At 36.1% G+C, this 22,920-nt stretch overlaps 1 protein-coding gene across 1 annotated transcript in view; it reads left to right on the top strand.

The window, feature by feature from the left end:
• ADGRA3 (adhesion G protein-coupled receptor A3) overlaps positions 1 to 22,920 on the top strand; it is a 54,382-nt gene that overhangs the window by 29,780 nt on the left and 1,682 nt on the right. Inside the window, exons 9-18 of the mRNA XM_063401709.1 lie at positions 5,240 to 5,441; positions 8,476 to 8,625; positions 11,046 to 11,207; positions 11,485 to 11,688; positions 12,776 to 12,989; positions 13,138 to 13,346; positions 18,081 to 18,205; positions 18,744 to 18,867; positions 20,477 to 20,622; positions 22,727 to 22,822. Of these exons, the coding sequence (XP_063257779.1) occupies positions 5,240 to 5,441; positions 8,476 to 8,625; positions 11,046 to 11,207; positions 11,485 to 11,688; positions 12,776 to 12,989; positions 13,138 to 13,346; positions 18,081 to 18,205; positions 18,744 to 18,867; positions 20,477 to 20,622; positions 22,727 to 22,822 (1,632 nt within the window). The remainder of the gene's footprint in view (positions 1 to 5,239; positions 5,442 to 8,475; positions 8,626 to 11,045; positions 11,208 to 11,484; positions 11,689 to 12,775; positions 12,990 to 13,137; positions 13,347 to 18,080; positions 18,206 to 18,743; positions 18,868 to 20,476; positions 20,623 to 22,726; positions 22,823 to 22,920) is intronic.

Raw genomic sequence — 22,920 nt, 5'->3', positions numbered from 1 at the left:
AGAGGTGAAAACAGATGGTAAAGGCTTATTTTGAAGTGTTTTCCATTAAATTAACCTGTGCTGTTCAGTGACTATTCAGTGTAATAGGATTTACCCCCTCTGGAATTCAGTAGAAAGAAATAAGATTTCAGGAAGTGTTCAGCTTATCAAAAAGTTCACTATGTCTGGGTTTACTACAACAGACTTTCACTTCTAGCTAAGGTAGAGTAATAATAAAGAGTAATTTTTCACCTTTGAGAGCATATGGAAATAAGGCTTTCACTAGTGAGAAAATGGTTTGAGCAGATGGCTGTAAATGATCCTAGGTGAATTTGATTTTATAGGTTTTTTTTAGTTGGAACTGGTTAGTCATTTTAGCTTGGATGGTATTTCAAAACTGGCATCTAGATTTTTATTCCTGCAGAGTTGGGATATCAAAGAGTAATGAAGGAGAGTGTTTGTTTTCAGTGTCTTTGACTCAGTTCAGCATAGTTTGTAAAGGTTAGGCAAAAACTTCATCATGGAATCTATTTTCTTTAATTTAAATATTCTCAGTCTTACTCAGATAATATCCCTGAGTATTTTACAATCAATGATTTAATTGAAAATACAGTTTACATGTTAAAATATTTCCACTTCAGTAAATCCTTTAACTCTTGTATTTAGCATAATTTTATGCTGGTAGTTGATAGAATTCTTTTTTAAATATAAGAACTATCTTTTTGAAAAGGATTACTCATTGGGTGTAATATGTTTCAAATTGTAATTGTCGTGCTGAATTTAAAGATTTACTAATATGTAATAAAGAGACGCTGGACAATCTGTAAGATAATGAAATTATGATATAAAAACTCATTGCAACTGAAAGTTACTGTTCGTTTAAAGAAATGAGTTCTCTCAAAACGGACTTAATATGTATGAAAGAAAGGATTCTTTTATGATCTTGTGGCCTGGCTTTTTCTTTTCTCCTGAAATGAAATTAAAGTGCTTAAACGTAAATGAACCATCTTTTCCCCCACAGCTGTCTACACTCATGTATATGTGATAAATTTTGAGCACCTAATTATACAGAGTAATGAAACAAGAGTGTTAATACAGCCCAAATTTGCACTTCTGCTAGCAGTTGGGTAAACTGTGAAAGATATTCAAGCTTAGACTCACAAGAAATTAAGAATACAATCAAACTTACATAACCTTTGTTGGCATGGTAAGAATTTCATGCCATTAATCACCTTTTGAGCTCTTCTAAAAGGAAACTGAGCTCTCTGGCTTCATGGAAACTGCAGAATGCCTCTTTAGCTCATGTCACAGAGGTATTGGGAGGAAACAATGACTGAGAATGGTACAGCTTAACATTCATTTAGCAAAACTAGGAAATAAGAGGAACGAAGTTAAAGCTAAAATCAGCTCCCCTATCTCTTTCACCACAAGTGCAAAGACACTTGTACCTACACAAGGGGGTTTTTGCATGAGAGAGGAAAGAAAATAAGGGTTGCTCTTGTTTGAAAGTGTTTCTCTTCCTGGCACTGTGCATTTGTATTGTTTTTGTGATGTGAGATTACAGCACAAAGCTGTTGACTTTTAAATTGGCCACCTTTTATGTCTGATTTAGTAGAAACCTTTCTAGATTATTATACAAATAACACCTTAGTCTTAACAGTAAAATGTTTCTGTACATATCTAAATTTGTTCTAAAGGTAGCATAGTGTAAGACTACTTGGCATTGCTTTTATTCTTTTGAGGAAGATCATGGCAAAAGATGGTAAAATACTGTGTAGGGAGATGAATGCAAAGTCAAGTCAGGGAGAATAAAAGCACAATAATGAAAGAAAGGTTTAATAAAAATAGAGAAAGTGGAGATAAGAAGAGAGAAAGAAGAGAATACCTTGTGATAATTAATAACCTTGGAAGTAGTGTTAAACACTGCAACTCTCACTTTTTTCTGTTTGATGGCTACAGAAGTTCTAGAATATATGCATATATATAGCTTAGAAATACTACTTGTCTAAAAGCGTAGTAATTAAAGCTCTCCTGAAAAACCTGTTTTACATTTGAGTCCTAGTCTGAGAAACCAGAGAGAAACTCTGCTTTCTCTTTTTCTACTTCTTTAGCACTAGATATGAGTAGTGAGAAAAGGAGTAGCGTGTGCCATATTTCAGTAAAAATATTTGTCTTGGAGGTTGTGTCATGAAACCTCTGTCAGGACCACAGAACTTAAATTATTCCAGTGCCATGTGACACTCTGTAAGGTGATACAGAGAACTCAGCTGACCACACTTTTACTGAAAATGCTTTGGAAAAACACAACTTTTAGCAAACTGTAAAGACAGAGACAAATATCCCTTTCGAAGTGGTATCTTTGATGTGGAAACTTAATATAAAAATTTCAGCACTGATAAATGGTTTTGGAAATTATGTTTTGGTACTCCAGTGGCAGTGTTTCTGGAAACCTGACTCTGCATTCTAGAAGTGGAGATCTGAGTGTATTATGCGAGGTATTTATGGGCCTACATGTTTTTTAACAGCTGTGCCAGCTGATTTATTAGTTGTCCTCATCTGCCTGTTTTCTTTTTGGATTAGTTCTCTGAAGACTTATTATAAATACATAAAGATTGGGAGCACAGAAGTATTTCATCTTTGTACTTGTTTTCCCAGTCTTTGTTGAGTCAGAGTTTATTTCAGTTTGTCTCTACTGATATTTCAGAGACTTGGATAAGTGTGTATGTACTGTGTCCTCTGTCCCTCCCTCCCTCCCTTCCCAGCAGATGCATAACTTGTTCTCTCCATGATCAGAGTTGCCAGACGTGTTCCAGTCTGATGTTTTGTTAGCTTGCTGAGGTTCCTGTAACATTGCACTAAGGTTACCACTGGAATTGTGACAATTCACAACAATACCATTATAATTTTTTCCGAGGAAGATTTTTTGTCCTTTCTTTTGCCGCCTTCTTTACAGTTAAAATCCTTGTTAGCATTGCAAAATCTATACCTGTTCTTTTAATTATTTATTTCTCTAAATTATACCTCTATATGATTCCAGGCACTTAAATTCTGTGCTAATTGTTTTTAATTCTTTTTCTTCTTTTTTTAAACTGCCTCCATTGTCACCAAATCTGGTTTAAGTTTTTCTTTCTTGTATTTTTTGATGGTAACACTTCTGTTAGTTACTTGAAGTGGCTGCTGAGGCTCTGAGTGTACATGAATGAATATTTGCTGAGCTGGATGAAGCTCTGCTGGATACCCAGATAATCTTCTGTCTCTTCTAGTGTTCAAATACTGTAGTGATGGTCATAATAACAAGTCTCCATTTCTTAATGAAATGATGTTACTACGATATGGAGAACTGATCTGTAATGTCAAAGCTGTTACAAAAGGTAGTTAAAGTCCTTGTTTCCTAGTTCAGTTTTTTGTATTTATCATCTAGTCTTTTCCATTAATTCTCTTACCAACTTAGAATTCTTTTATGGTTATTGCATTGACCTGTGCAATACTGGGATGCCACCAGCAACTCTTTTTGTTACTTCTTTCCCAAACTTAAGTGATGGCCAAAATGGCCTGAACTAACTGTCTGTCTTCCATTCCTGAACATGTTACAATTGTTCTGTTGAAACTAATTAAGAATAAATGGGAATTTAAGGTAGAGAAGACTTCCAGTATATCCTAAAACGTTAATATCTTCTATTGCTTAATATAATTGAGAAGTGTGTTGCCTTTTGCCTCTAGTCCATCCCTGGAGTTAATTATCTTCTTTCAGGAAGGACTGTGATACATTCTAGCATCTTCAGTAAGAAGAGTTACTTAACTGATGAGTAAGGAGGGAAAATGATGCCGACTTACTCAGTTTCTTTGTGTTGGCAATATTACTTAAATTTTTAATTTCCTGGAAATGAAACATCCTTCAGGGTGTTTATTTCATCCTCCTGCAAACAGAGATTTTTTTTTTTTTCAAATATCTATATGTTCTTAGCATTTCTCAATTTAGATTATAGTTGTGAATAAACAGCCATGTACTAAAATGCAGTCCAGATATAAAAGCAAACTTTAAATCACAGTGTAATGCACCAAAATTTTTTGTTTGACCAGTTCCAATTTTTGGACTCAACTGTTTTGTACAAAGCCCTTTGAAGTACTTGAAATTTAGAAAAACTATGTTAGCTCTTAAGACTCTTAAAGGAGCTTGACATAATGAGGCTACAGAAAGCCTGGGATGGTCCAGTGAATCTCACTTGCTCTCAGTTTTAGTTAACCTTTGTATATTGGATTGTTAAATTTGAGATACTGAGCATTCTGCAATTTAGGTATGTATGCTTTTTACTTCTAAAATTCAAGAATTAGTGCTCTGAATGATCAAATAGTGCTTATGCATATAAGTTTATGCATATAACAGGGTAGAGAGGCAGAAGCAGGAACAGGCAGACTGGCTGCCATTCCTTGTCCTTGTCCCTTCTGTCTGCTCAGCATTGCATCTTAATTCAGGCATGGTTTTCTTCTAGTCTTACTTTTTGCTTGGTTAGTTCTGGTCTATTGAATCATCATTGCATTAAATATGTATTGCAATTTATTTTCTGCTGGGTTTTTTTGTAGTTAACTGTTTTGTTTGTACAGATAAAATAAGCAGTAAAATTAGATGAGAAATTGGAGAAAACTTTCGAAGTTTTGTTAAGAAGGGCATAGTTGACATAACTTGAGTGAAAGGAATTCTTTTCTCCTTTCTTGACATTATAAACAAATTTTATCCCATTAATTTCTATTTGATACTTTGTTTGTAAAACTGTTCAGAGTGGTTGTACTACTGCTACTACTGTTTCTTGAATACTGCGAATGTAGCCTTCTGTTCATATCTATACAAATACAAATGCAATTGTTTGAGAGTTGTGTTGATGGATCTATAAAGGACACGTAGAAAGCGAATATCAACTTGTTTTTGTTGTGCTAACAGAGAATTTTTTGTGAGGTAGGCAAGGTTTTTTATCAAAAATTGTAACCTATTTTTAGTGGGTTTATAAGCACCTTCCTCTCTCCACCTGAAACCTCATGAAAGAATTCAGAAAAAGCATGCTAGCATTAGAACTCATTTTGTTAATAGACACAAATATGAACAGCTTGAAAACAGTGAAGATGAGCCAAGGTGGCCCTTTAAATAGTTTAGAGATGCTTAGTTTTGAGTGTCTCTTTATTTCATGTTGTAGTGCTGAATCCTTTTATTTACTTGTCATGTAAATTTGTCTAAATGTGAGGGGTTTTTTTCCTTTTGACTCCCCAGGTGGCCCAGAACATTGGCAGGCATCACGGCATACCTGCTGTGCACACGTTATTCTGCTGGCAGTGGGATATATCCTGGCAACTCCCAAGATGAGAGAAGAGCCTGGCGCAGATGCGACAGGGGAGGGTACTGGGCGGACGAGGACTACTCCAGGTGCCAGTATGCAAATGATGTCACTCGAGTTCTTTTTATGTTCAATCAGGTAATTTGTGCATTTCTGTAAAATCAAATTATGAAAATCTAGTAAATGAAAATAAAAACTCAGAAGACCCTTGTTTTCTTTAAGCTGGAAATACTGGTGGTCTAGATAGATTATGGTGGATATTATGCCTCTGAGAGTGCTGCTGGAACTTGTAGGTTTAGGTTAAAAGCTTGGTTTAGTATCTTTTGAGTGCCCCTAGATTGAAAATGCAAAGACAATTGTATTCTTTGTACTTATCTAAAGCATAAGAGAATGGCTTGTCATTATTATTTTTGTCAGCTGGATGCCCTGTTCTGCCCACATGCTATAAAGAAACAAGGCAGGCTTAATCTCTAATGAAGAACAGCTCTTTTCATTATAGTAGTAGAGTAGTCAACCTCTGCCTTTGTTGCTATAAAGCTTTGATAGATTCGGTGTGATTGATAAGAGTTAACTAGTGAAAGAAGTGAGTATTAACTAGGCTTCTTTATCTGGTAGCACTTACCACAGTATTCTGGGAGTATTCTAGAATTTAAATTGTAGCTATGAAACAAAATTTTTCAGCTCCAAGTTCCTTTTGAGGTTTATGTAGTTAATGCACACTTCCACAAATGCTATTATGTAGTGATGTACCCAACCTTGACTGTATAGTTGCTGTGTTGGAAATTACTCCATAAAGCTTTGAACTTCTGATATAAGCTTGTTTTCCAACTTCTGCAGACAGATCACTAGTATGGATGAAACAGGTGAAACCATGGAAATATGAGATTTTTTTTTGGTGTTTTGGAGTTGGTTTGGTGGTTAGTTTATTGTTTGTTTTTTAATAATAATGCTTGGTCACTGGAGTTGATGATGCTGGTAGCACCGCTTAGGTTTTAACGTGGGGCCGTGGTGCTTGTCTAACCCAGGATAGGATTTCTACATGTTGTGTGGGTTTGGAGTGTTCCAGTCCATCTCACATTTTAAGGAAAACTTCACAGTACCTGTCTGAAGCACCTCAGCCCCCAGCTGGGACAATCAGATCTAAACTGTTATTTCCTCCTTGGGATGTCTTAGATTTATACACACAGTGAAATCCTGATGTCCAGTTGATGGGGCTAACTGCAGTTTGAGGTAAAAGATTTGTACTGCCTGTTGTGTAAGATGGGCTGATTTCCTCCCTCTGTGTTCAGGTACTTCTTAGTGCTGACACAGCTTTTTATTCTCCTGCTTTGGTTCCCTGAGGATCCCCGAGCACTGGCCAACAAAGGTGGCAGGGGGAGAAGGAAGGAAAGGGAATGCCTGTTCTGGCCCTAGATAAACTTAGAGGCTGACACAGCTGTTCTGCTTTACTGCTTTATATTCCTAGCACTAGAGCTGCATGCCATGGCTTGGTCACATGAAACAGGTTTGAGGGCTCATATGAGGATTGTTCTTTCTTAATGACTAGTTAACAGGAGAGAGATGATGCTGGGGATCACTTTGTCCTTTTCTGGGACACTGAAAGGTTGAGTGTTAGCTTAAATAGAGCTTCAATGCTGCTGGTTTGCTTTTTTTCTCACCTGAGAATTCACATCTTTCTGCAAGGCCTGTGACAACTCAATGCCATGCCTGCCTGTGTACTGTAGCCCAGCTGCTCAGGAGCCTACATAACTTAAACTTGTTTTAACTGCTTTTGGTTAGCCAACATTTTTCAGGTTGTGGAAAAATGTTGTGAACTTTGTGTTAGGAAGTTTAAAATGTAACCATCAGACTGGTATCTTTCAAAAACCAAAACAATAATTTTCATGTGTGAAGTAGATAATTCCTATTATCTGCTCAAAAATAAATGTACACAGGTATTTTATGCTGAAATTTTTTAAAGGGAGAAGGGGAATATTTTGGATGTGGCAGTTGTTTTTACTTATGAAAGTCGCCTTCTTTAATGTGTAGTAGGTCTGGAATTTTTAGCAGTATTCTGCACAGAAGTTTCTTGTCTCTGAGGCTAATGTTAAATGTAATCATATTACAACTATGTTTATAGCCTTTGAACAAATGGTAGTTGAGTTGTTTTGAACACCAGAACTTGCCAAACATTTTAAATCAAGTAAAGGTTCACATGTAAAATAAAATAAAACCTTTTTAACATTCTACAAGACCATTCATATTCCACTGTTCTTGTTTGTGTATTGAACAGGTATGGTTTTAGGTGAAAAGAAATTCATGATTAAAGGAAAAGTTCAAAGAAATTATATAGAGTGTCTGAATTTGAAAGTTGACTTTGTTCAGTATGTGTTATGACTTTGAACTTTATTTCCACTTTAAATGCATGACTTTTAGCATATTGACAAAAAATTAACTTTCATTAGTCATATTGAAATTTATGTACAAGTGCTAAGACCAGCAAGGACAAATAAATAGTTGTGCTTATGTAGCACTTCTCAAATTCAGTAAGGCAGACTAGATACCTCCACACCAAAATGAGGTGATACTAGCACAGCTTTCCACTGTACTATGTAAAATTTCCCTTTTTTGGACCCTGCTGGCTCACACATGTTGATGTTCTATATTACTTAGTGAAGAATTTTCCAGCATGGGGTTTGTTTCAGGAGTGAAATCATGACCTTTGTCATAGCAAGATCTGTCTTGGTTTTTTGTGCGTGTATGCCATTCCAAATGCTTCCTATAATTACAGAATTGAGAGTGAATGCTGTGGCAGTTGTTTGTTTGAATTGGTTTTGGCTTCTCTTGCTATAAAATGCTGTATTTAAAGAGCTTTGTGTTGTCATGCCTTGGCTTTGGTCAAAATGAAAATAAGCAGTTGACCTACTGTTCTGGGGAGTTTTTTGCCTCTTTTTTGGTGCAGTGCCTCTCTCCCTTCTAGGACAACAACACAAAGCCCAATTGCAGGCTGCCAGTACAAACAGTAGTTCTCTGGCTTGTAGGAAATGTTATTGCTTACAGATAAGGTGGTGGTCCTTAGCTACTTGAAACGCTGTGATCCATGTGGGAATTGCTCCCCTCTTTGGATCAATGCTTGTTTGGTGTTGTCTCTGTCTTGTCCTTTTTCAAATGCTCATGTTTGTTCTCTGTGTAGATGCCGCTCAACCTCACTAATGCAGTGGCAACAGCAAGACAGCTCTTGGCGTACACAGTTGAAGCAGCAAATTTCTCTGATAAAATGGATGTTATTTTTGTGGCTGAAATGATAGAGAAATTTGGAAGATTTGCTGAAAAATACAAAGAGGTAACTGGATAATTTGCCATCACTTTAAAGATAATCCAAGTGTTTGTCCTTAAGTATTCTGAGCAGTGAAATCTTCCCAACATTAGCTGCAGGCACTGAGTTAGTGGATTGTCAGATTCTATTCCATGTTTTTGTTTGTTTAGTAGGTCCCTGAAGTTGCTGACCCATGGTCACAGACTTTGCATTCGCGCTGAGATGATCCAGCATTCACTGGACCTGTAATGTGAGTAACACCTCTGGTCAGCACTGGAGCAGGGAGATAGGTACAGTAAGTCTGTTTTTATTTAGTATGGAGTGGGTCATGCAGGTTTTCATTGGTATGTTCTTATCTAAAAATGCAAAGAATGAAAGCCTCAGAGATCCTCTCAATAATGAATAAAACAAGACTTATCTTCTCCCCGTCCACCATGATAGACTGTCTTTATTCAATATTGAGCCACATCTCTAAGGTTTTCAGTACTCCTCTGCCTTGCAGGATATAACATAAGACAGTAAAACAAAATCTTAGAGAATGCTCATTGTTGGGGAGAAAAATGCAAGTAGTTGAATAGTCCCACCAGTGGGTAGAAACTCTCTGTTTCACTGCTGAACAGAGGTTATGTTGATCTCACTGTACAGTGCATGTTGGGAAGTTGGAGACCACAATGCCTCGAGTTTAACTCGTGCAAAAAAATCAAAAAGCCAAATTTTTCTCGTCCACCCCCCAGCAAACCATAAATGCTGGTTATACATATTTTTCAGAACTCCTCAGAGGATTTTCATCTTAGACAATGGGGTTTTTTTCTCAATGGATTTGTTTTGCAGCCAGCCCATGATTTGCTGGTATATTTAAGGAACATGAGTACAATTTCATGTAAAAATTTTAGTAGCTGTTAATAAGGCTTTACTTCTTATCAGGTTATTACTCTACAAACTTGTTCTTGATGCTCTTATTCATATTCATTCACTTACACCATTTTCTTATTTGCTCCCTAGTTTGTGCTAAAGTGGCTATTCTGAAAGATTAGTACAATAAATAATAAAGAGGTTCATTTAATAGCTTTTTCATAGCAGAAACAAGAAGACAAATATTCAGGAAGATCTTAGCAGATTGTCTTAAGTTAGAATACAGCTGGAAAAACTTGTTTATACCTCGATAAGTAGGAGAAAGAATAATACCTAATATATTTTAAAAGTATGAGGCAACTTCAATTCTGCAAGTTGAGGGTATTAACACTGCTGGTTTATTCTAAAATCTAAAATCATTTGTTGATGTATGAAACTTGTTACCATTTCTCAAGTAGTAATAAGGCATGATAAGCACTTTCAATTAATTTAACTTTGTTGTTGAAGATTTAATGAAAGGACTACAGCCTGCAAATGCTACTTAAGGCTCTGCATTAGTTAAGAATTTTTACTGATTATAACTTCTGATAGCCAGTTCTCAAAATAATAAATACTTTTATATTCCAATTCTTGCCTTTTATATTTAAAGCTTTAACGAAAGAAGAGCAAATTATTGTGTTCTCTCCTTACTAGTCATATTCTGAAAAAAAAATTGGGAAGCCTATATAGTAAAGGAGATACCTTCCTCACCCTACCCTTTCTCTCTTCCAGCAGAAAATTCCAGTCCCTAAATTTAGGCACTGTGAATCGCAATTCGGGCAATTCAACTAAAGACTATACTCATCTTTCCTTTTTGTTCAGTATTTATCACTGCTCCTTAAATGTTGTGAAAATATGGTGTAGGTCAGTGTTGTCAGTGTAGATGCTCATTATTTTTGGTAGAGTGGCCTAAATAAGTAAGTTCCCTTTATAGTTTGTTTTTCATACAGAAGGCAGGGTGAGGACTATGAACTTAAAACAATGTAATTGATGGTTTGAAAGCAGCACTAGTACCTATGGGTATTTATTGTCTCTCTCATGTAAATCTGTGACCTGAAACAGGTCATGCAAATTTGAAGGCAAACAAGAAAGCAATAAAAAAAGTTTGACTTGCTAAAAGGAAGCAAAACAAAAGGGTTGTATGCTAATTTTTGCATGTTTTACTCCTTTCCTTTTGTCTTCTAGCACACATGCAAACTGTATTATAGTTGATAGTTTTAGTTTCCAAGTTGATTGTAAATAGTCCTGTTAAGCAGTTAGTGCAGTGGAAAGTGGAGTATTGCACACTTAACTTTCAGTAAAATATTTGTCATGTGTTTTTTTCCTAAGTACAATATAAACAGGCACATTCTATTAGAATGATATTTTTCTTCAGTGGGGGTAAATGTCTGAGTCAAAGTATTTCAGTTTCTCAACGTCATGAGGTGATTGAAAGAGGAGCAACCATTTTCCTTGTGCTTTATGTGCTGCCAACTCACTCTGTATTTTCTGGTAATGACCCTACCTGCTGGATGCTTTCATACCTATAAAAGAGTCTTACTTCTCTTCCATGTTAGCTTGGCGACGTCATGGTGGACATAGCAAGTAATATTATGTTGGCTGACGAACGTGTTCTGTGGATGGCACAAAGGGAAGCCAAGGCTTGCACCAGAATTGTACAGTGTCTACAGAAGATTGCTATGTATCGGCTTGCAAATGGAGCTCAAGTTTATTCTACTGTAAGCATGAATTTGTTTATTTATTTAGAAGAGATTTTGCACACTCTTGAATTTGAATAGCTTTTTATTTTTCTTAATAGATGCTGGCCTTATCTGAAATCTGAAATTATTTCTGAAGGGAGTAGAGCAATACTGTGGAAAGATTTATACCTACCAGATAAACCAAGATGGTTTTCTGGATGTGTTTTTCTGTGAAGGCAGAGAATCCCTTTAAGATTATTTATTATCCTGTCTGTGGTGTATAAAACCATTTCATGTTTGATTTTTGTTGTGACAGTATTCTCCAAATATTGCTCTTGAGGCCTATGTAATAAAGGCTGCTGGTTTCACTGGGATGACTTGCACCGTATTTCAGAAAGTGGCTACATCAGACCGTACAGGACTCAGCGATTATGGGAGAAGAGACCCAGATGGAAATCTAGATAAACAATTAAGCTTTAAGTGCAATGTTTCAAATACACTGTCAAGCCTGGCTTTAAAGGTGGGATGCTCTTTTTTTCCCTACTGACTTTGTAATAATATGTATGAATAATTTTGGCAAGCAAGTTTATAGTTATTAATTTCTAAGGTTAAATTAACATTTTTATGTAATCCAAAATGACTGTGAGAAGAATTAAAGGGATAAAGGATAATAAAGCTTGATTATAAAATAGTTGCTTTAATGGGCACAACTTTTAATAAGTAGTTGTGGTTTTCTTCATTGTAACTTTGTAAGTTGAAAGATCCTTTCAGACTTTTTCATAAGTATGGAAGGTGAGATGCTTCCTAATTTGTAATAATACATCTTTACTCTTTTGCATTTTCACCTTCATTACGTATGAAATCAGACATTAGCAGTCTCCTTAAAAATGTGAAATATTCTGCTCAGAGTACTATTGTAATTAAGCGTGAAGCAGAAGATGGACGTGAGAGGTTAATTTTGTGTGTGCATGTGCATATATACCCATATGTATATTACATATATATGTGGGGGTGTGTAAAATGGAAACACTTCCTCATATTCCATAAAAGTATTTTTTAAATTATATTCTCCAACTTACCAGTTTGTTTTTAGCACTTAATTTGCTTGAATGTCACTTCAGGACGTATATTACAATTTATACTTATGCAAGTCTGTGAAATTATATGCATACTTCTCACTCAAGTGTTATTTATATACAAGCAAAACCACCCTGGTTTTATACAGCATTTGGTTTTGAATGGTGCTAGCGCACAATTACAGCATTTCTGTCTGCTTGTGTTGGTTGCTGCTTCTAGTTGCTAACAGTCTAATCTGGAAAAACTCTTGTAATACTTTACTGATACCAACTTTAACTTTACTCTCTGTAACAAGTAAGGTAACTGCAGAATCTTAGCTACTTTTTTCTTTCAAGATATATTTTAAGACTTTATTAACCTGATTAAGCTATTTTATCCTGGTTTACTTGGAAACACTGTCAAATAGTTTGGTCACGATACATAGTCTGCTAAATGCATTCATCTCTGACTCTGTACATATAGAAGACGTGCTAATTTAGTCTCTGAACATAATTTTCTCTTTGGAACTTGAAAAATCTGTTTGTTTCTAGAACACAATTGTAGAGGCCTCTATCCAGTTGCCAGCTTCCCTTTTCACCCAAAAACAAAAAAGAGAGATCAGACCAGCAGACGAATCTGTCTACAAGCTTCAGCTTATTGCGTTTCGCAACGGAAAGCTTTTCCCAGCAACAGGAAATTCAACAAATCTGGCTGACGATGGGAAGCGTCGTACAGTTGTAACTCCAGTTATTCTTACCAAGATAGGTTTGTTTTCATTATTACTTCTTTATGATCTTTAGTACTAAACAGTTTTAACTGCCTGGTTCTGATTAGTGTGCATCCAGTAGAAGGTTTTAGCATCTTGTGTGTTGTGTTGAGGAGCGGATGTGCAAACACGTTTCCTCTGTAACAGACGGGCTGGGCGCGGCCAGCGCCCGCGCTCCCATCAATGTGACGCTGCGGCGGATCGCGCACGGGGCAGACGCCGTGGCAGCGCAGTGGGACTTCGACCTCCTCAACGGCCAAGGGGGATGGAAATCCGACGGCTGTCGCATCCTGCTGTCCGATGAAAATATCACCACCATTCAGTGCTACTCCCTCAGCAACTATGCTGTTTTAATGGTATGACACTTGGGAATTTTATGTCTTTATAGAGCTTAAAAATGTTTTAAGATGAAATTCTGTTTGGTTTTTTCTTGTGTTAAGGAAAACAAGCATTCCCACACTCCATTTCACATAAAACTAGATGTAATAAATACATCTTCCGTTTTTGCTTTTGTTGATGTAAATGTTGAGGTAAGATGATGTTTAAGTGGAAATCTATCAAAGTATAATTAATTGGGTAATAAATAATTAATAAACAACTGGAGATACTAGGAAAAATAATTTTTATATGCAAACTACTATATTATAGGAAGACATTTTAATGAGTTACTTTATCAAATTAGCTTTCATGAACTTCAGATTAATAATGTCAGGTTATCTTCAACTGTTACTGCTCTTTATTTTAAACTATCTTCTCTGTGTTAGGTTAGATTTGTTGCCTTTGTCAGTTGACCAGGAGTGTTTTCCCAGGTATTTTTTTCTGTGATCCATAACAAAAGAGTTTTGAATTTCTTTCCAAATTAACTGTTAACTCACTAGTATGTAGGTCTGTAACCAGAAGATGTCAGTGGAAATGGAAAAAAGATCAAAACACTTAGTAACTATGAAAAATATTTTTGAAATACTGCTGAAAAATAGTATCCATAACCTAGTCTAAGCATATTGATATCAATAAAATGGTTAACCATTCTGAAATATGGTGATAGAAGAGATACTTTCTTTTAGTGCTCCTCAGTTGTGAAGCTGAATTTCTTCTTTGTCTATTCTCAGAACTCTTAATTTCAGAATCTGGCCTGGGAAGCTTCCCTTTTTATAGATGGTGACTGCTACTCTGCCTGTCAGAAATCCCTGCAGATGCTAAGTTATAAAATGTTATGTATAAATAGGGTGGGCTGGTAGTAAGCTGAAAGAAATATTATGAGGTTTAGGAAATACCGTTAAATGTAAATTTGGTATGGGTTTTGTGGCAGTTAATGGTTTCTGTGTGGAATTAAACATATATTTTTATGTAATCATACATGGAAGAAAGAGGACTCCTTTATGATTAGTGGATTAGAAGTTGATATTTTTCTTTAGCAATTCAGATTTTCAAAAATCTTCCTCTGAAGAGAATTAAATGGTTCTTATTAAGCTAAACTTACATAACATTGATTTACATGCCAAGCTTTTTAAAAGAGCTCAAAGAGAGCAACTTTTGACTTTACCTTTGAGGGTACTGTTTTAAATTACTTCAGACTTTTGCAATCAAGTAAACTTTTACAAGTAGTGTTCCTTTCTTTGATATTTTTAAAATATATGATCCTTCCCTAAAATTTAACAGCATTTTTAAAAACAGAATTAAACTTCATTTGTATGTATAATATGCATGTAAAGTGAGATTATGCTTTAAATTGGTCACATTTCTGTCACCTGGAGGAAGAAAAATGAAAAGCATGTTCAATCTGCTTCTCTAAAGACTATTTCTGAATTAATGCATGGTAAGATTGTATGAATATCCTCTTGTGAATTACAGAGGGAACTGCTGACAATCAGAAATCAAGTTAGAGAAAGGAGTAGTTTTCTTCCTCTTCTGTTAGTTGCTCTTTTATATTTGCTGAAAACTGGTGTTCCTTAAATATTTAGCCACTTTCCAAAGTGTTAGGCTGTAGAGACTGGAGAGGAGGGGGTAGATGGAGGGGCACTCATTTAACAAATGTTCTTTGCACACAGATAATACAGTGCAGAAACTCTGGATGTCTAAGTGCTGCTAAAAACCATTTTCATAATGCCTATATATTAACCAAAAAAGCCATAATAACCTATTTCATTTCTAGACTCATGCTGTGAGAGTCTGGGTTCTGGTCTCTGACTCAGAGGAAGTTGTTCAGGGTTCAGTTTTAGAAGTTTGCTCTTTAATCCAGCAGTTGTCATTATAACAGCAAATACATGAAACAGCAGTGGCAGGGGAAACCCGAACATGGTGGTTCATCATCCTGGCTGGATGGTGAATGACTTAACCAGAGCTCTTTCACTCTGCTTTAATCTACTTTACTTCAGTATGTATATGTGTAGAAGAAAGGAATTTGTAGTGAACTGACCCTTCTCATACATTTCAGAACACAATGTAAAGTCCTCTGATAAGGAAACACATCACTGAGTACCTGGTTTGCTGATCTAGTGATTTAGGCAGATGCAGTTGTAAAACTTTGTATTTATTTGGAGATTATCTTCACCACTGTTTAATATAGAAGAGATAAGCAGAAGGCTCAGCTGAAAACTCATTATTACAGGCTGAACAGAGGGGAAAAAACCTAGCAATAGTGGTTGAGAAGAAACAAGAGTTCTGCTAATTAACTATAAACTCCCCAGTATTCTTAATGCCATTTCTACTGTTACTGTACTGTCATAAATTATTTAGGATCAGTTTAGCTCAGGAATAACATTATTGGCTCCCCTTACTCTTTTTACTAGGTCTGATGAAAAATGTCAGTGCGATGGATAAAGAATTCCATTGATTTATTCCATTGGTTATTGGGTCAAGGCCTTGGCTATCTAGGCAAGGCACATACTGAGTTTCCTCAGATGTTTTAGAAGATTACTGTAAATCTTGCAATTTTGTAGCTCTTGTTCTTGAAATTCACACCGATCCGTGAGATCTTGTTACCTGACACCAGAATGGAAGCAGCAACCAGAATTGTCCTATAGTTTCTGTTGCCTGGTACTCATGGGCCAGGTATGACAGAAGATTTGCTTATGCTTGTAACAGCAGTGAGTTCTCAGGGATCCCCAGCTGCATAACAACCAAGCCATGGGAGTGTTGAAATCAGATGACATTGGCTGCCTGAGGCATAAATTCTTAAGATCCTCTTCCAGGTGCCAAAGAAAACCAAATAGATAAGAATCAAACTGACAACCTGATTAAATTAGTTTGAAATGAAGTTGTTGAGTTAGTTAGGCATAACAAATTTATATTCTGATGAAAGAACAATTGAGGGTATGATGAAGAGACTGTTGACTCTAATTTAATCATAAGCCTCAATTCAAAAATTTTTCCTGTCCATGAAATCAGATTACTGATTTTGAGCTTAAAAATACCACTGCTTTTTCTCAAAACAGAATGAAACTGCCTCCTAATCTTTTACTGTTGTTTCTTAATGCTAAGTTTTTTGTCCTTTTCCTCAGGAAACTTTTAAAGTTTTCAACTCCAGAAGTTGAAGAGTTGACTCACCGAGAATTATAGGGGAGAGACTTTTCTGTATCCTGTCCATTCCAAAATTTTATTTTTAATAGGTTTTTTCACTAATCATAGTTAAGTAAATTTACTGCATTTTGTGCTGGGGACTAGAGTTTCTTTCAAGTTGTCATGTCATGTCTGTGTCCCCTCCCTACTCCTGGAACTCTAGTAAATTGTAACTGCTTCCAAACAGGAATTTTTTTTTTTTTTTTTTTTTTTTTTTTTTTTTTTTTTTTTTTTTTTTTTTTTTTTTTTGAGTAAATTCAAATGTCATTCTGGAGTGGATTCAGAAAATTTAATTGATGCTGTAGAGGTGTTGAATTCCCTTAGAGTTATCAACTATCTTTTCTGGTCAAACAGTAATCATAGAATAACAATCTGGTAGGAACATCTGGTGCCATTTGGTCCAGTTAACCTGCTCAAAGTCTGACTGCCTTTAAAGTCAAATCCTACTGCTCCAGGTCATATTCAGCCAAGCTGTGAGTATCTCCAGGGACACAGTCTCTCTGGGCAGTATGTGACCACTTCAGAATTGTTCTGCTGTATCTAATGAGAATGTTCTGTGTTGCTGATACTGTCAGTTTCATTTCATTAGTGGATGGTTCAGCTCCATGAAGAGTTTGAAAGCGTTTGACTTGGTCTTCTTTATACCATCCCAGTAGGTAGTCTAATACAGTAATGAGATTTCTCCCCTCTTCCTTTTCTTCTTAAAGATAAGACATCTTCAGCCCCAGACACTGTATGCTTCAGCCTGCTAATCATCCTGGTGATCTGTTAGACTTGCTCCATCCAGGTGTCAGTGTCTTTCTAGTTCTGGAGAGCCTCTTATTGCGATTTCTGCAGGGTGGTCTCTCAGTGCTCAGCAGAAGGGAAGGATCAGCTCACCCACTTGCTGTGTCACTGGTCACACAGCAAGGTGTGGCCTTGGGCTACAGGTGACATTGCTGACTTGTCCAATGCTCAGCCTCTATTTTTATGTGCATGGGGTTATTCCATTCCAGATGCAGATCCTTTAACATTTTCCTTTCCTAAATTCCATGATGTTTTATCAACCCATTTCTCTGGCTTACCAACATCCCTCTGATTATCCTCCAATCTGTTAATCAGTTCCCCAGTCTATAACATCATCTACAGACCTGCTGAGGGCACTTCCTGTGATGTTCTTTGGGCTGCTAAAGAAGATAATCACAACTGAAACACAGTTATTCCATATCTGCACATACAGATATTTTAAGATTAAGAAAATGGTGTGTTTCTATAAGCTGCTGATCTCTCTGTATCTTCAAGAATATATGAAGTTGAGAAGTTCCATAAGAATTGTGACTGCATTTATAAAGGTCAGCCAGAATAGCAGATAATGGCAGAAGAAACTCAGAAATAAAAAAAAAAAAATTGGAGAGCTGTTTCAGGACAGGTGGGAAGAGAAGGAAGATATTTCATCTAGAAGGTGTCTGTTACTACTTGTGTTCCTTTTGTCATTCTCCAACCCTCAAAAAATAAATACAGTGGACTAACGTTATTGTTGTTTTTGTTGTCAGGACTTGACTGGAGTTGAGTTATATACACAGCCAGCTGATCTTCTGCATCCAGTAATTTATGCTACTGCCATGGTTTTGCTGATGTGCCTGTTGATGATCATGGTCAGTTACATATACCACCACAGGTAGGAATCAAAATTACCAGACTAAGAAAATTACTTTGAACATGCTTAGGACTACCTTTTCTATTTTATTAGAGCATAATATAGTAATATGCTTTAAGTGTTTTTTCCCTATAAAATTTGTTGATGCAAACTAACAGTTACACAAGTAGCTATTTCATCTTTCTCAAGTATGATAATTTGGGTCTCATAACCATGTCTCTCCTTTAATTCTTCATTTTGCATCATGATGAAGAAGAGACCATTCAACAATAATGGTAGAATTTAACAAACAGTTCAGCCTTTTATATTCCTGTTGATGTGAAAGCTTGAATCCTAAAATTTTTAAAGCAGGCCCCAAATAGATGTATAAAGCTGGTAATAGGCGGATGTTTTAATTTCTTGTGATAAAGTCCAGAGATTGTATTTGATTATGAAGTATGTGGTAGTCAAACAATCATTAACAGGAATTCTATGTCATTTATCACAAGATTGTCTTGCTAGTTTCTGAAAACAGTAATGTAGCTGTGTTTTATATTGTCTAATTTGTTTCTTTTAACAGTGTGATCAGGATCAGTGTTAAAAGCTGGCATATGTTAGTTAACTTGAGCTTTCATATTTTCCTGACGTGTGTGGTGTTTATTGGAGGCATAACTCAGACCAGGAATGCCAGTATTTGCCAAGCGGTGAGTAAAACTTAGTTACTGGTTTTGTAGTCCTATAGTCCTGTATATGAATATATAGGACTTGCCTCCTACAGAACTGTAATGCTGTATAGGCATTAATCAAAATATAAAATTTAGACAAAAAATTACTATTTTGCTTTTAAGTCATCTAGTTCAACACCCCTGCAGTAAAGACAGACATCTTCAACTAGATCAGATTGCTCAGAGTCCCATCCAGCCTGACATGCAATATTTCCAGAGATGAGGTATTGAGGTATCAAATACCTCTCTGGGCAACCTGTGCCTCTGTTTTGCCACCTTCATTGTAAAAAACTAACTGTCCTACATCTAATATAAATCAGCAGTCTTTCACTTTAAAGTCATTCCTCCTATCACTACATGCTCTTGTAAAATGTGCAGCAGATTGTTTTTTCCCAAAGGCTACCACAGAAACTAAGTTTATTGGTTATTTCTGGTTTTGAGATTTAGTTACTATGAAATTATTTTATAGGCCTCTATGTGGCCTTTACAGGCCATATGAAATCTGATTTTCATGGTATTAAAATACCTATTTCCATTTTCTCCATAACTGAAGGGGAGGAGGGGGCAGAAATGTTTCAAGCCCCCATGCTTTATTGAGATTCCTTCTTTTTAATGATTTTCCTTTCTCAGATTTGGCCATCTCAATTCAGTTGCAGTGTTTCAATATAGCAACAGTTGCTGCTTTCAAAAAATGTCACTGAAATTAATAACGTTTTTTTAAATCCAGGGATTAAAAAAATTTCAAGTCCCTCACCATAATATTCCATAATGCTTTTTGTTTGAATTTACTGGAGTAATTAGTTTGACAGTTCAAAGTGTTGCAACAAAATATATCCCTGTGTGCACATGTACACACACCTTTTTTCTTACCTTCCTGGAGACAGAAATACTCCAGAAGAAACTTTGTGATACAGATAGGCTGTTTGAGAGTTGTGTGTTTTTACTGGTGACTGAAACTGGCAAAAAATGCACTTGTAGTCCACTTAATAGGAACTAAGGTGTTGCCCCTTCTACGTGCATGTGCTGTCATGGCAGCATTGGCTTGTGAATAAGGCAGTACAGGATAAGGAGATTCCACTGTGAAGCAGACTTTGCATTAATGTTTGGGCAAGTTGAACATCTAATACACTTTCTTTATCTTTGCATTATGTTAAAATTGCTGATGAGTGTTGGCTGTGTTTTGCCATCTGCTCCATACTTGTCACAGTATCATGAGTTTGCTGTTCCCTTGTTTCAATTTGAATGATACCTGCAGCATAGGACATTTTAAATTAAGTCTTTCATAAAATATGATTTCCTAAAGTGTATGATTGGTATGTACACTTCTGAAATTATTTTTCCCCTGTTACTAAGTTTTCCATACATGGGTTTGCATTACATATTTTTTTTTGTTTGCTTTAAACTATAAGGACTTGACACTTAGAGGGGTCATATAAAATAAGAGGGGTTTTTTTTTTCCCTCTGGAATAGAGCTTTTGAAAATTTCAGCTTTATGGTGAGTTGTGAGTTTAATGATTACTCTATTAACTTAGTAGAAAGGACATATTTGGGGGTTAATTCTCTTTTTGTTGTCTATTTTTGTTTTAAGGTTGGGATAATTCTCCATTATTCTACTCTTGCAACGGTACTGTGGCTGGGAGTGACATCTCGTAATATTTACAAGCAGGTAACCAAAAAAGCCAAAAGGTGTCAAGATCCTGATGAGCCACCTCCTCCACCCAGGCCCATGCTGAGGTGAGTTGTTTGTTTCTCTAGCTCTTTACTTCCCAGATTGCTACATTTATAGTCTGACCAGAAAATGTAACAAGTCACTCCCCTTGTGTTCTCTCCAAGTCTGTAAAGTTCCTTTCAGATTTTGCGGTTCCTCAGTGTTACCTTAAGGAGGATGAGCTGGAAGACTCTGTTGGTCTTAGTGTATTACAGATGTAGTGCTGGGTTGCTGATTCGTAAATTAAAAAATTGGTAGTGTTTCAGCATCACCACTGAAGGTTTGATTAGGGCTTTGGATAGCAACACAACCCATTAAATTGTCAGAAGAAAGAATGTGAAGAACTGTTAACACAACAAACACTGCAGTTTAAGTAAATAAAGCTAAATATATTTTCCAAAGATTGTTTACAAATTATTTGAAAAATACAGGTGTCACTCATTATCAAATTAAAATAGTGTTCTTTGTGAGGTGTTCTTCCTAGAACTGCCATTTCTGAAATCCCAGAAGTGAGACAAACTAATTATCTGTTAAATTCACATATGTGAAATGTTTTTACTAAAAACTACTGACGTACCTTGTTCATGTTGCCTCCTCGCCTCTGGGTGTTAATTAAAAACTGCTACACTGAAATTCTCCACAAGGTGGCAGAAGTTGATTAACTTTGATTAGTTAGAGACAAGTTTTTAAAGAGCTTGATTTTGAAAGTACAGAGACTGCAAAAAAACAGAAGCGTTTCTCTGATTATCTTCAAGTAACATTTTCAGTACTACATACAAGCATTTTTATCCCTTAATATTTATTGCGAAGTTTCTGCTTTGGAAAATGTTGCAGTAAAATTACCAGCCTTGCAGGCTCAGCTCTGCACAGACACGAACATGGCATTTCAGGTGTGAACACCTCGTGTCTGACACTGGCAGTAGCTCTGGAGCCAAATATCCAAGACAAGAATGGAACAAACATGCTTTTGATTTTCCAGACTTTCTCAGTTCCAACTTCCTGCAGATCAGGAATTTCTTCAGTGAGATAGATGTGTGATGTTTTTGTACAGAAGGGGTTTTTTGTCAGTTGTCTTTTAAACTTAGGTTCAAAATAAAACTACCCATAATGTAGCACCTGTACAAAGATTTGTTTTGTCTAGCCAGCTCCTAATTGCTGCATCAAGTTACAGAACAAACCAATGTCAGAATCTGATCTTCGTAGAATTCAGCAACTAAATAATAAATTCAGTGTATCTTGATTTCCAAGAAAGTTATAATTGGTTTCAGACTGTTGTTTTGTATTTCAAGTGAGACAAGAGTAATTTCTGGTGAATTATCAAAAATGCAGTGGAAAAGTCCAGGACCACATATAATAGGTGTCTCCTGTTTATAAAAAATAAATACTCACCCGCATGTCACAGTAAGAGTTTTCATTTTTGTGTTCTGTTCTAAATTTGTACTGGCTTAGTATAAGTTGCAGGACTGAGTGCTGTTAATTTGAATGATTATCAGTAATTATTGGTCTGCCACTAATGAATTCAATGTGAATCCATAGAAATCAGAATGAAAAGTGAGATACTCCAACAACATAGTCCTTTTACTTCTTGAAAGTGTACCGTTTTCATTAATACCACCACAGGGAACCAGGAAGTATATACTATAAAAATACAGAGTCCATTAAAAATTAAAAAAATCCAGCCCAACCTGCCATCTGCTGAAGCGCTGCACCCCTGCAATTTTCAAGTAACAGTGTATGTAATATTAGTCAAGTTGACCTCTGGAACACAGGACATACCACTTAGTATGTTCATTCTAAGTTTCCTTATCCTTTTCCAGTAGTTTACAACTTCTGACTGAGAGCTTTTGTTTCTTCTTCCTAACACTGTGTACTTTTGTTCAGTGTCTGCAAGTGGGAGGTGGGAGTGAGCAGCTTTGAGAGAGAGGCAGCTTACAGCAGGAGGAGAAAAACCATAATGAGGAAAACTGAGGAAATAATTGATATTGCCAAACCGAAACCTGATTCACCCTGTTTAGTTTCATAAAGAATTATGTGCTTCCCAAATCCTGGAAAGCTCTAATTTCCTTCATGGTGAGTGAAAAAAATCCATTGCACTTAAGCAGCTGCTGATAAATTGGTTTTATTTTTTAGGTTCTACCTTATTGGTGGAGGGATCCCTATCATAGTTTGTGGAATAACAGCTGCGGCAAACATCCGAAATTATGGCAGCAGACCTAATGCACCTTAGTAAGTACCCTATAAGAGAGAGCTCTGTCATAAGATTCCTTAGGCTTTCTTTTCTCTGAATACTTGTTGCAATTAATTCTGAGTCTTCCAGAAAATGT

Source organism: Prinia subflava, chromosome 7 (assembly GCF_021018805.1).
Source record: "Prinia subflava isolate CZ2003 ecotype Zambia chromosome 7, Cam_Psub_1.2, whole genome shotgun sequence".
In the NCBI taxonomy this organism is placed as follows: domain Eukaryota; kingdom Metazoa; phylum Chordata; class Aves; order Passeriformes; family Cisticolidae; genus Prinia; species Prinia subflava.
Note: the sequence above shows the minus strand (reverse complement) of the source record. Positions and strands in the feature narration are given on the sequence as shown.